This window comes from Marmota flaviventris, chromosome 13, assembly GCF_047511675.1.
Source record: "Marmota flaviventris isolate mMarFla1 chromosome 13, mMarFla1.hap1, whole genome shotgun sequence".
NCBI classification, from domain to species: Eukaryota; Metazoa; Chordata; class Mammalia; order Rodentia; family Sciuridae; genus Marmota; species Marmota flaviventris.
The window spans coordinates 28,137,522-28,151,706 of NC_092510.1; the positions used below are offsets into that span (position 1 = coordinate 28,137,522).

The 14,185-nt window shown below is 38.1% G+C and overlaps 1 protein-coding gene across 1 annotated transcript in view; it reads left to right on the forward strand.

Moving 5' to 3' along the window:
* Positions 1 to 14,185, forward strand: part of LOC114096562 (protein prune homolog 2) — a 68,003-nt gene that overhangs the window by 41,223 nt on the left and 12,595 nt on the right. Inside the window, exons 3-4 of the mRNA XM_071600554.1 lie at positions 1,987 to 2,187; positions 12,831 to 13,004. Coding sequence (XP_071456655.1) covers positions 1,987 to 2,187; positions 12,831 to 13,004 — 375 coding nt within the window. The remainder of the gene's footprint in view (positions 1 to 1,986; positions 2,188 to 12,830; positions 13,005 to 14,185) is intronic.

Here is a 14,185-nt window from a genome sequence, read left to right on the forward strand (position 1 = left end):
CAGGAATTTACAAAAAAATAAACAGTACATTTAAACCATGAAAAAAAGGAGGAGTTTTGGATGGTGGTTGCCCACTATGAGCATTCTCAGAGAAGGAGCTTCCTGTAATTAACTCAAGATGAAAGTTCCTTTCTTAGAAACTCAGTATCCACCAAAATGAGGGATGCCCTCCTAGATACTTATATGAGAGATTTTTCTCCTAAGCAGCTGGCAACAAAGTTTTGGAACTTCAGTGAAAAAGGTTTAGAAACTGAGAGGATTTGCCCTCATGATCTGAAGCTGCCAGGGAGATGATAGAGAATAAAAGACTCCTGTGGGCACTTATTTGTGTCCTTGGCAGCATCACAGAGGGGGAGATGAGTCACTTCAGAACCCAATTCTGACACCGTGTAATGTCAACCCATTCAAACTCAGAAATGGTAAAAGCAAAAAGACTTTACTTGGGTCTTTCAAAGTTTAGGAAAACACAGGATCAGATAACTCTCAATGAGTTCTCCAAAGAAGCTCAGATGTATGTGCAGGGTTTTTAAAAGGAAGAGAAGCTGAGGACAAAGGAAATTTCATAGGTTACTCAAAAAGGAGGATGACTGGTGCAGAAGAGTTATACTAGGATACGTATCACTAGGATGCATATCACTATATATACATGATTGATTGCTGGGACCATTATCTAGGTTGGAAGTTCATTTGTTATTTGTTACAGTTGCAACTGTAGCATTCATGTAAAGATGTTGGCCTAGTTCAACAGTTCACATTCCTCTGCCTTGTTTTAAGAGTTCATTTTCCTGGGTAGTCATAACTTAGTACAGCTATTCCCCTAACAGCTTCCCGGCTCCATTTGGAAGGGCTCTTTAAACGTTGCCTTTTGGTCATCTTTGTCTTCTGGATTTCACACAAGGTGGAGTTCCCATTCCCTCTCTGTGTGTGCCACCTCCCAGCATCTAAATGCATTCCCCAACCCAGATGCTCATCAAACCTTGTTATTCAAGAGTTCTTATGAAGTTTAATCTCCAGCCCTCTACCTCCTTCCCAGAGGTTAGTGTGTAGGGCTGAAAGTTCCAGTCACTTAGTCTTTTTGGTGACCTGCCCCATGCTGAAGCTATCTTGGGGCTCCGCTTTAAGTTACCTCCTCAGCATAAACTCAGGTCTGATCAAAAGGGGCTTGCTATAAATAACATGAGATACTCCTTTGATCTCAGGAAATCCCCTGGGTTTTAGAAACTCTGTGCCTGGAACCAGAGGTAAAGATCAACATATTTCTTATTATACCATATTAGATTATCTCTTTTGGGTTGAGATGAACTTGATTAAAATGACTTCCCAGTTTTGCTTCTATTAAATGAGCAGAAAGATACATGCTACAACAAAAGGGTAGGAGCTACTGGTGTGAGCCTTAAAATATGATTATCACGTATGTCATGGAACGGATGTCAAACAATATTGGCATGAGAGGTAGTGTGCTTGGGTACATTCAAAGAATGTAGCCTGGGAGGATACCTCAGGTTTTATTTGAAAACAAAACAAAACAAGAAAGGTCACTGAAAATTAGTGTTGTCAGGATTTGGAAAGAACTATTTTGGAAGTGTCTGTGAACAAAACAGAATTCTTAACCTCTGTCCCACAGAAGCAAAGTTGACAAGAATTATTAGAAAATAGACACTTTGCTAAATACCCCATAAAAATTTAATTCAATATTATAGTTGCATAAAGTCCTTAAACCTAAATAGAAAAGTTAAAAAAAATAGTTTTCTTCCCTTTAGCAATAGCTCTTACTTCCTATGTTACATGGCCATGGTTGACAGATGGGTTGGAGGGTAGCAAGTTCTCAGGCCTGCTGACAAGAAGGGAGTCCATATCCCTTATAAGGATTTGTAGCAGATCTGCCTTTAATGAAAGGGCCTTAAAAATGCTTTCAGTGGGTTCTAAACCTATTCTTGGCAATTTTGTTTATATTCTAGTAGTTAAATGTTGCTATTCCTTCTTTAGAGCCTCCTAACTCTCTGGATCTTAATGGGACTCATCCTCGGAGAATCAAACTCACAGCTCCAAATATCAATCTTTCCTTGGACCAAAGTGAAGGCTCTATTCTCTCTGATGATAACCTGGACAGTCCAGATGAAATTGACATCAATGTGGATGAACTCGATACCCCCGATGAAGCAGATTCTTTTGAGTACACTGGCCATGGTAAGTCACTAAGTTGACTGCAGTAAATGGTAAGTCGTTGGCTGTGTTAGTCACTTCTCATCACTATGACAAAAATACCCAACATGAACAACTTAAAAAAAGAAAAGTTTATTTGGGGCTATGGTTTCAGACTTTCAGCCCATGGTTGACTAACTCCATTGCTCTGGGTCTGCAGTGAGGCAGACCATCATGCCATAAGGGCATGGCAGGGGAAAGCTGCTCAATTCGTGGCAGCCAAGAAGCAGAGGGAAGGAGAAAGCGAGGAGCCAGGGACAAGGAGTAGTTCACTGACCTATTTCCTACAGTCACACGCCACCTGCCTACAGTTACCACCCAGTCGTCCATTCAAAGTATTAACCCATCAAATGAATCAATCCACTGAAGAAGTCTACCTCTCATAATCCAATCTTTTCACCTATGAACATTGCTGCATTTCCTAACACATGAGATTTTAAAAACATATTTAAATCCAAACTGTATCAGTGGTTCCTCCTCTTTATTCAGTCCTTAATCAGTTGTCACCTTCTCAGATAGACCTTCCTTGACTTTTCCCATCAAAGGTGCTTTCCACTTCCCTATTCCTCCCACCCCATCATACCATATCCCAAGTATTCATTTTATTTTCCATAAATCTCTAATTGAAATTATATTATTTAATTGTTTGCATGTTTATTGTCTTTCTTTTCCCCTTAGAATGTCTCTTCTCCAGGGCAGAGACTTTATTATGTTAAAGGTTAATATTTCCAAAACAGTAGGAAGGAAGAGGAAGTGGAGTCAGTGGAGTAAAGACAAAAAGGAAGAAGATGGAAAGTTGCCAGATTAAAGATTGACACTTCTAATTTGAATAGAAGTCTCACTTTAGTTCTTTCCCTTGCTCAATGAAGTTTGGTTTGTCAAGAAGTATAGGCAAATATACAGCATTCACTTTAGAAAAAAATAGGGTCTTATGGTTTCTGTTTCACTTTTACCCAGCTGCATTCTCCAAAGTTATGATGTTTCAAAGTCAAAGTGAGACTCTTGGCCACGGCTATTGCTTTTCTTCCTTGTAAAAATTCTTCTAGTCTTAATAAGCAATACTGTACTCCGGCGTGGTGGCACACACCTGTAATCCCAGCTACTCAGGAGCCTGAGACAGGAGGATGGCAAGTCCAAGTTCAGCCTCAGCAGCTTAGTGAGGCTTTAAGCAATTTAGCAAGACCTTGTCTCAAAATTAAAAAAAAAAAAAAAAAAAAAGAAAAGAAAGGAAGGAAGGAAGGGCTGGGAATGTAGCTCAGTTTTAGAATATGCCTAGGTTTAATCCCCAGTACCACACACACACACAAAAGCAATACCACAATTAAACAATGCCCTGACTTTTAGAGTCAACTAATCTAGAAGTTTCACTCATAGGAAAATATAATTAGGAAATTCATCAAATTAGCTAATTAATTCAACCAATGGTCATTGAACCAACAGGGTAATACCATGACCAGTACAAACTTAGACCCTGTCTTCCCAGAATTTAAGGCTTTGTTTCCTTAAGTTAAATAAGCAGAAGCAATAAGCTGCTTGTTCTAAAGTTTATTATGTTTAAGTAGAAATTTTATATTGAATTTTCATCATGTTCATGAATTTATTTTTTAAAAAATATTGACTTTTTAGTAGTAGTTGGACACAGTACCTTTATTTTATTTATTTTTATGTGGTTCTGAGGATCGAATCCAAGGCCTCACATGTGGTAGATGAGCTCTCTACCACTGAGACACAACTCCAGCCCTGTTTGTGAATTTCTCTAAGGTTCTCGCTGGTATGCATGGCAGATTGGTTCCAGGACCACAAACAGATACCAAAATCGGAAGATACTTAAGCCCCTTCTATAAAATGATACAGTATTTACATGTAACTAATGTACACCCTCCTACATCCTTTAAATCATTTACTTGTAATACCTAACCCAATATAAGTGCTATAAAAATAGTTGTTTATTGTTTGGGAAATAATGTCAAGATAAAAATGCCTGTGCATATTCAACAGACACAGGTTTTTTGTTGTTTTGTTTTTCTCCTGAATATTTTCCATCTGCAGTTTGTTGACTCTGCAGATTTGGAACCCATGGATACAGAGGGCTGCCTACGTAACTGGATATTTGATTTTGTAGGTTGAAATACACAAATATAAAATTAAAGTTTTTCTTTCTTTTCTTTTCTTTTTTTTTTTTTTTTGGTACCAGGGATTGAACCCAGGGGTGCTTAACCACCTCCCCACCCCTCTTTATTTTTTACTTTGAGACAAGGTCTTGCTAAGTTGCTGAGACTGGCTTTGAACTTGCTATGCTCCTACCTCAGCCTCCTGAGATGTTAGGAAGGAATATCTTGAATTCCTACTTGTTTCTGGCACCCCAGTGAGTCTTCCCCAGCTATTCCATCTATCCCCGCTGCTGCCCCAGCTCTTTTCTTGCTAATGTATTGACTTAAGATCCCTTAGAAGACAGCTGTGGCAAGACTCTGCCGGTTCCTCCCTCTCCTCCCCCTTTTACTTTCCTGCTGTGGGGAACTTTGTCACACCACATCTGAACCTTTTATTTTTATAAATAGCAAAACTGTGAAGCAAAGTGGTGTTGGCTGCTGCAAGTTAGTAATTAAAACTGCCACTTGCTGACATAGTTCTTTTTATTTAGTTGACATAATTATGTTGAAAGAGCTAGTTTAATGGCCACAACCCCTCTCCTAGATCTTAAAGGACAGAATTTTAACCTAAGTTTAATTTGAAAATTTACCTTGATTTCCAAATGAAAAGTGTATATTCAAACACTTTTAAACAGATGAACAAAAAAGCATAAGTATTGAAGAGTACATCTGAAGAGCTTTATTTTATAAACATGTAGACATGGGTAACAACTGCATATGAAGGAGGAATATAAATACATTTTGATCCTGAAGCATGAAATAAATGCTTAAATCTTCATGTTTTTGGGATTTCTCATGCAAGTATTTTGAACTAGTGGCTTATTTTCTTCTAAATAAAATTAAAAGTTTTTCAGGTACGAGTTTTCAGAAGCATAATTAATCTAGTGTAATGAACACTTTTTGAGTGCTTACTATGTGTAGAAGCCATTCAAAGTGCTTCATAGCATTAACTATTTTAATCCTTATGGCAACTCTATAAAATAGGTATGTTTTCTACCACTTGGGAGATGAGACTACCAGGGAACAGAGCGGTTAAATAGTTTGCCTGAGGTCATACAGTCACATACCTAGGAGATGGCAGAGCAACACTCAAGCCCAGAGTTGTTGTTGGTGGCTTCTGGCCCATGCTACATCCCTAAGAACATACTGACAAAAAGGAGAGCTTCTTTTACTAAATTAGGCTTACCTATGCCACGCCAACATGATAGCCACCTTCACTCTATACCTCCTTTTATCCAACCATTTTCACAATTTGAGGAGTCTTTACAGCCTCAAAGACTTTTATGCCATTTGCCTCTTTTCAATCACAGTAGCCAGTGGATTTTTTTCATATGCAATTTTGCATATGAAAAAAATTTTAAATCTCAATCAAAAGATGTTAAATTGGTCTTCACTTTCAAACCATTTTAATAGTTGCGTCCAAAAAGTTGAGAAATATAATTTAAGCTACCAATATAAGTAAGATTTGATTCCCCTTAATAATTACAGTGTGCCTAAGAGGTCAGAAATATGTAAATAGTGAAGAACTTAGGAGGGCAGTCTTTCATATTAAGAACTATCTTTGTGTTTTTAGATGCTTTATGAATCCTAGAAACTTAAAAATATTCAAAGATCAGAAAAAAATATGACCTATTCCTATTTTCTAAACCAACCACATAGTAATTTTTACCATAACTCAGATCTCAGCAAAGGATTTTATAAGGGAAGTGGAAAAATGGTAAAGAATTTTTGCCTGCATATTCCTGATAAGAATGTTATAGGAAACACTCATGTCCTCTTAACTTTTCCTTCCTAGTTTCCCAAGGGATGCTTAGTGACCTTATCTAAGCTGCTTTTTCTAACACTAACTCCTAATGACAGTTTTCTGGGTTGATAAGCCCCCCAATATTATTTCCAGATAATCAGGGAATTACTTCATTTAACATTCCTATTATGGTTTTCCATATTTTCACAGCCTACAGGCAACCAGCTTATAAAAACAATTTCTTGTTTTAACTCTGCATATAAACTAATCAAGTGTTAAGTTTCCTGGGTCTTACCTACAGCAGCCTTTATGCTGTCTGTAATGGTGTTTTTTGAAAGGAGGATGATTTTTTTTTTTTTTGGTATTCTCACATTGCTCAGATTTTATACTCAGATTAACTTTCTGCCTTGCTGTTTGTCACCCAAAGAATTTTAAAGATTTCTTAACTGTACATTGGATGTTTTTCCTATAACAAGGGAAAGTGCAAACAGAGTGGCTTCTAAGAGTATTCATTTTATCCATGCAAGACCATCAATAGAAAACTAACCTGCTACACAGGTGCATGTCCCCACAGCAAAGCCACATCTGAACTCGTCTCTAGTTGGTCCATAGGGAGCACAAGAATGGATTCCCTGCTGGGTACAGTGTGCATGAGGCAGGAAGGAAGATCACAAGCTCAAGGCCAGCCTTGGCAACTTAGTGAGACCCTGTCTCAAAATTTTAAGAAAGTTAGAAAAAAATAAAAGACTAGGAATGTAGCTCAGTGGTAAATTGCCCCTGGGTTCAATCCCCAGTACTGCTGTGATCTGTATAGCACAGGACATTCAAGAGCTTGTGCTAGATCATCTCAGAAGTCAAAAGGAAATGTTCAAGTTTACCTCTCCCCACTGTGTATGAGGGTTTAATTATCCTCTACAGTAACCAGGGAGAAAGATGATCACTGAGAAAAGGAAGCAAGCATTTCTTAATGAAGACGGTGTGAGACGAAGCATTGAATTCTCAGGGCCTGGAGACAGAGAATTCAATAAGACTTGGAAGTTTTTGCAAACAGTCAGAAAATGAATGCTGGAGGGAAGATGATGATTTATAGTTATAGCAGAAGAATTATTAAGATCAGGAGAGTACTGCTAACTCAAGAAACTTAATAAAGCTACTTTTACTTCTTCCTAGCTTGTATTGTTGACTTCTAGAAGTGAATACCTTAAAAGAACACAATGTACCTCTATTTCTTAAATCATTCCCTTTACCCCATTTAAATCAAGTGAGTGAAAGGGCAGAAGAAGGAGGAGTCCCAGCAACTGGCCAGCTCCCACATTCTGAAACATTAGGAATAACACCTCATAAAAAACACCCAGCCCCAAGGTTCTATACTAAAGCGAGTAATAATGCTACTTTAAAAAATAAAGTATAAGAAAATGTATGTGTGCATACATATACATACTTTAAGATAGAGATTGTTTTCTTATTATGATATCATGATTAAAAAAAAAACAAAACTTAACAAGTCAACTATATAAAATTTTAAAATTTTTGTTTAGTAAAATTTTATTGTATAAATGGAATCAGTGACACCACCTGTAATCCCAGCAGTTGATGCTGAGGCAGGAGGATTGCAAGTTCAAGGCCAGCTTCAGCAATTTAATGAGGCCCTAAGCACTTAGGGAGACCCTGTCTCAAAATAAAAAATAAAAAGGGCTCGGATGTTGCCTACTGGTTAAGCACCCCTGGGTTCAATTCCTGGTACCAAAACAAACAAGCAAAAATGTATATAAATAAATTGAAAAGGTAAGCACAAGACAGAATAATAATTACAAAATAGAGTTCTTTCTGTTTTATATTCTTTTGGTAGCAGGGATTGAACCCAGGGGCACTGTACCACTGTGCTATGTCCTCAGCCCTTTAAAAAAAAAAAAATTAAGACAGGGTCTCTTCAAGTTGCTAAGGCTCGCTTGCAACTTGTGATCCTCCTGCCTCAGCCTCCCTAGTTGCTAAGATTACAGGCATGTGCCATCATGCCCCACTATGCCTGACAAAGTTCTATATAAAGAACTACACCAGACATATAAGGACCACTGTAGCAAAGCATGTCACAGGTACCTCTCTGTCAGTAAGAGAAATATAAATAGCCAATAAACATTTAAAAATTCTCACCTTATATAGTAATAAAAGGAAATTCAAATTAAAACAACAGTGAGATTATTTCCACCTTAAATCTCAAGTGTGAAGAACTTTGATGGCCTCCAGGCTTATGACAGAGGGAGGGAGCAGGCACTCAGCGTATATTTTGGTGCTGTGTATTCAAGGATAAAAATATCCACAAAAAAATTATGCTTATACCACTGATCCAGTCTTCCAGATACATACTGGAACAAATTCTTTACTAAAAATGAAATAAAAGTAAATTCTCATCATCATGGTACTGACACACTAAAAAAAGACATCAGCAAAATGAAACTACTTGAAGCCTCCTTTTAAAAATGAGTAGGATTTATATTCCCTGAGATGCCCATATTGTATCATTGGGTAGATGAAATTAAAGGACAGTATGTATAGAACATTCAGATCATATGGGATAATCATACTTATTGGCAAAAAAAAAAAAGTGTGTGTGGACAAAGGAAAAATAGTACCCATCAAACAGTAATGAGTGAGAGCAGTGTTGACAGTTTTCCCTATTTTATGAACAGTTTCTGTATTGCTTATACTTTTATGTGTTTTCCTTTTTTCAATTAAACTTTTAGAGAAATTTTAGGTTCACAGTAAAATGAGAGGCAAGAACAGAAAGAGCTCCCCTATGCCCTCATTTCCCCACCACACTGTCCCCTCACCACCTGCATCCTACATCACTGTGGTATGTTATAATCAATGAGCTTACATCAACACGTCATTATCACCCAAAGGCCACAGCTTTCGTTAGGGCTCACCCTTGGTGTATTTCAATGGGCTTAAACAAATATATAATGACCTATATCCACCATTATAATATCACACTGAATAGTTTTACTGCCCTAAAAATTCTCTGGACTCTACCGATTCATCTCTGCTCCCCTCTAACCTTTTGCAAACACTGATCCTGTTAAGTGTCTGCCGAGCTTCGTCCTTCCTAGAGTATCTTATTGTTGGAAATCACACAGTAAGTATGGCTTCCTGCACTCATGCATTTGAGGTTCCTCCATATCTTTTCATGTCTTGAAAGCTCATCTCTTCTTAGCACTTTACATTATTCTGCTGTCTAGATGTACCACGGTTTATTTTTCTATTTGCCTCCTGAAGGAGATCTTGGTTGCTTCCAAGTTTTGGCAATTATGACTAAAGCTGCTATAAATAAACATCTGTCTGTTTTTTTGTGTGTGTGAATATACATTTTCAAGTCATTTGGATAATTACCAAGGGGTATGATTGTTGGACTGCATGGTAAGAGTGTGTTGTTTAGTTTTGTAAGAAACTGTCAAACTGAGGCTGGGGCTGTAGCTCAGTGGCAGAGCGCTTTTCTACCATGCATGGGGCACTGGGTTCGAGCTTCAGCACCACATAAAAAAATAAAGGTATTGTGTCCACCTACAACTAAAAAATAAATATTAAGAAAAAGAAACTATCAAACTGTCTTCCAAGTGGCTGCACCATTTTACATTCCCATCAGTAATGAATGAGCATTCCTTTGACTCCATGTCTTCACTAGTACTTGGTATTATCAGTGTTTTGATTTTTGGCTATTTAATAGGTATATAATGGATATAATGGTATCTTATTGTTTTAATTTACAGTTCCCTACTGACATATGATCTTGAACATCTTTTTATATTTGCCTATTTTTAATAGGCAAAATTATTCACTTTCTTATTCCTGAATTTTAATCACTCTTTATACTTTATAACTGTCCTTTCTCAAATGTGTGTTCTGTAAATATTTTCTCCTAATCTGTGGCTTGTCTTCTTATTCTCCAACATTGTTTCACAGAGCACAAATTTTAATTTGAATAAAGTTAGCTAGTCGGTTATTTATTTCATGGCTCATGACTTTGATGTTATATCTAAAAAGTCATCTCTGTACCCAAGATCAATTAGATTTTTCTCTTATGTTATCTTCTGGAGTTTTAAGATTTTTTACTTTTTACATTTAGGTCTACTGATCCATTTTAAGTTAATTTTTGTGACAGGTCTAAGATCTGTGCCTAGATTCATTTTTTTTTTTTTTTTTTTTTTGGCAAATGGATGTCCAATTGTTCCAGTGGTATTTACTGGAAAGACTATTTTTACTCCATTGTAGTGCCTTGATTCCTTTGTGAAAGTTCAGTTGACTATATTTGTTTGGTGTATATTTTACTTTTATAACCAGAATAAAGAATATGGTATACAGAAAATTATTTTGGTGAGGCAAATTCCATAAAAGCATATAGAAAACAAAACAAACCCTATTTTTACCCCACATAGATCACCAGGCATAAACCAGAGCAGAGGGGTTGATGGATGGCAAGCTCATCACAAGCAAGGGTCTGTGTGTACAGGAATGTCAGAAGACAAACCCACATCAGAACGTCAGGTTCTGAGGGAGCTGAGGCAAGATGGAATATAGGATCAATATTGGTCAATTTTGCATTGCTGTGACCAAAATACCTGACAAGAACAATTTCGAGAAGGGACAGTTTATTTGGGGCTCATGGTTTTAGAGGTCTCAGTCCATAGATGGCTGACTGCATTGCTCTGGGCCTAAGGTGAGGTAGAACATCGTGGCAGAAGGGGATGAGGGATGCACTGCAGTATTCATGGCAGCCAGGAAGCAGAAAGACAGAGTGGGGAAGGGACCAAGGGGAAGATGAACCCTTCCAGGTTATGCCCTGTGACCCATGTCCTCCAGCCCTGCCCCACTAGTCTACAGTTACCACCCAGTCCATTCTAACTAGATTAGGTAACAGCTCTCACAATCCAATCCCTTCACCTCCAAACATTCCTGTGTTAACAGGAGCTTTGGAGGACAACTCTTATTCAAATAATAACAGGGTCCCAGTAACGCAACTGGGATTGGCATCTAAGATTACTAACCCAAGTAGAAAGAAAGCAGGAAGGGACTCCAGACAGGTAGATTTGCACAAGTGACATAGTGCTCATTTGGAAACCAAAGGTGACTGTTTTCTGTTTTTATATGCTCTCAGGCACTGTGGGAACAGTTGAAGCTGAGGTGAGCCAAGGCTCTGTGGATAGTGGTGGCTGTTGGTGTTGGCAAAAATGGCTGGGTTTGCTTCCCAATCAAACTTCATGTTCCTATTGCAAGTCATAGGTCATTAGACACTTTTGAATGTGAAATGGCAGAATGTTCTGGGATGTAATGTCTTTGTTGTGGCTCCCTTACAGATTACCTATATTTCTAGGAACTAGCCCAAACTTTCCTTTATTTACCCACTAACCTTCCCAGTTTTTAATTGAGTATACTGAGTAAGTAGGTTTCCAAGCTATGTGCAGTGTGTGTTGGTGGAGGTGAGTACTCAAGGCAATTTAGACTCAGTTCCTTAGCCCAAGACACTCTCAGCCTCTTCATAAAATAAATAAGAATGAAAACCATACAGTCAAGGCACAATGTGATAACTTAGAAGCGTTGAAGGTAAAGGTTTTAACTGTATTTGCTTACTAACTCTGTGATCTGAGACAGACTACATTGGAGTCAGTTTTTGCATTGGCTTAATATATATTTTAAAACTACTGTGCCTGGTATAAGATGTTAAATACTAAAGAGTATTGCTATTATTATCAAAGTGCTATAGGAGAAATATAAGGAAGGTGCAGTACAGATTCAATGGTCTTTTTTCACAAATAGGAAAATAAGAATGACAATATCTCAGGATTACTGTGATGATTATAAATAGTCTTTTCCTTCAAATTACTTTAGGATATACAGAATAACCATTGCTGAACTCTACTAGTATTGCTAATAAAAATGGAAGCAATCACTGATTACTCTTTTAAAAGACAAAATGGATCTGATTCAAATGTATGATATGCCAAGATCATTGTACTGTCATGTGTAACTAATTAAAACAAGTTAAAAAAGACAAAATGGTTACATTTTGGGGGTGCAAAGAGTAAATTTCTTCATAAAGAATACTCAGTAAGATTTTGTTGTCTTATGAACCCCTAAATTTAGGAGTCTTATGAATTTGGGACCTTGATATATTTTTGGTCTACAAACTTGTTTCTCCCTTACTATAAAACCTTTCTGCAGCATATTTGGAAGTAGAAATATTTCCATATTTGTGTGGGAAATAATAGCAAATTTATGTCCAGATGTGCTTCCAATAGAGAAAGGGGTTCAACCCTGTTCTAAGAGTCTGAGAGCAAGGATCTTGGATAATAATATCATCACAAGCTATAGTCCCTGAAACACTCTGAGCCATCAGATCTTTTACCCATAGCAAGACCTAGAGTCTTTATCTGGCATGATCAAGGAAGAGTTGATACCAGTTTATCCTCCACTGGGACTGTATTGACTCAAGACAGCTCTAGACTCACCTATCCCCACCTCATTGTGGCCTTAGCAATGGATGTGGTTGTCCAGTCGATAGAACAGACTTCACTGGGTGGACTTTATGTGGTCAGGGTGATATTAAGCTCTATAAACGCTGCACATAGCCGGTGTTGCACCAGGCAGGCTCTGCCATGAGGTAGCTTATGATCCCATCACTTTGCTACTTCTGCCGTGGAAGTCTTTCTCCTTCAGCCTTGTGCTTTGTGCTTCATTTCCAGAAGATTCCACAGCCAACAAAGATTCTGGTCAAGAGTCTGAGTCTATTCCAGAATATACAGCTGAAGAGGAACGGGAAGACAACCGGCTGTGGAGGACAGTGGTGATTGGAGAACAAGAGCAACGGATTGACATGAAGGTCATCGAGCCCTACAGGAGAGTCATTTCTCACGGAGGTAGTCATGCTATGTGTGAATCTGGGAAATGGGGAGGGGTGGCCATATTTTTAAATGAGAAATAAATAAAACCAGGATTCTCTGTAACATGACATCCCAAAGACACCATGTTCTGTAGTCTGTGTTCAGGTAACAGAGAGTTAAGTGTGTTACGTTATCCTCTATCCACTAAAAATTTGAAAGTCTACTATGGCAAAAAACAAAAACAACAACAACAACAAAAACTTTTCAATGTAAAAAGGTCTTTGTGTGCCATGTTATAATCTGTCCAAATTTCTCAGAAGCCATAGTTGTCCAATGTCTTAATGTCTGTTTGGAATTCCTATCAACAGTGTTGAACTGAATAGCTTATAGTGTGTCATACCATGTCCTGTAGTAAGACCTGGTGGAACTCATTTCTATAAAATGCCTTTTGAATTCTCTTCAGAAGCTTTTGGGAATCTTTTTAGACTCAGCCTGGTACTTTATTTCCTCCTACCTAAAGTTTGCTTTTCTATAAACTACATCAGATCTAGGTCCAACAATTTCTAATCCCTTTGAAAGCTTCCACCTGCTTAGTGAGGGACCAGGAAAGGGGAAAGCATATTTTGTATTTTCAGTGCTTTTTTGAGGCCTGTAGGGGCATAAGAGCCTTGATTAATTTGAGATTCAAAAAAGTCAGAGGAGCACAAGCAACACATTGAACATTGTCGACTTCAGAAAACATCCACGGCTTTTGATTTTTCTACTGCATGAATTCCTTTCCCGCACTCCTGAGGTGCCACTGTAACCAACCAGCTGGTCCAGAAAAAGTGCAAGCTAACCAGACAATTGCTGCTGTCTATGTTCTGTCTTCCTCAATGAGTACAGGGAAATAAGAGTCTTGGCACTGAATTAAATCCGCAACATTTGTTTTCTAAAGAACCTGAGGACGTTTTGTTATTTCAGTTAAACATCCTTCCATCAGTAGAGCTTTTCCTTTCTGTCCCATGCACTGCCACCTTCTATAAGTACCAGGACCATTCAGGGAACCCAACTGTGACAGTGATGGAGAATGCCAGTCGGAGCCCTTGGCCATGCCCCATGTTTGCCTTGCCTCTCCTGAAATGGCAGTATGCCCCTGTGGTAGCTGCTGTGGGGTCAGGGACAGTGGTCTTGGAGAGAAACCTGTCCCACACCTCTTTGGAATGAAGGCTGGCCTG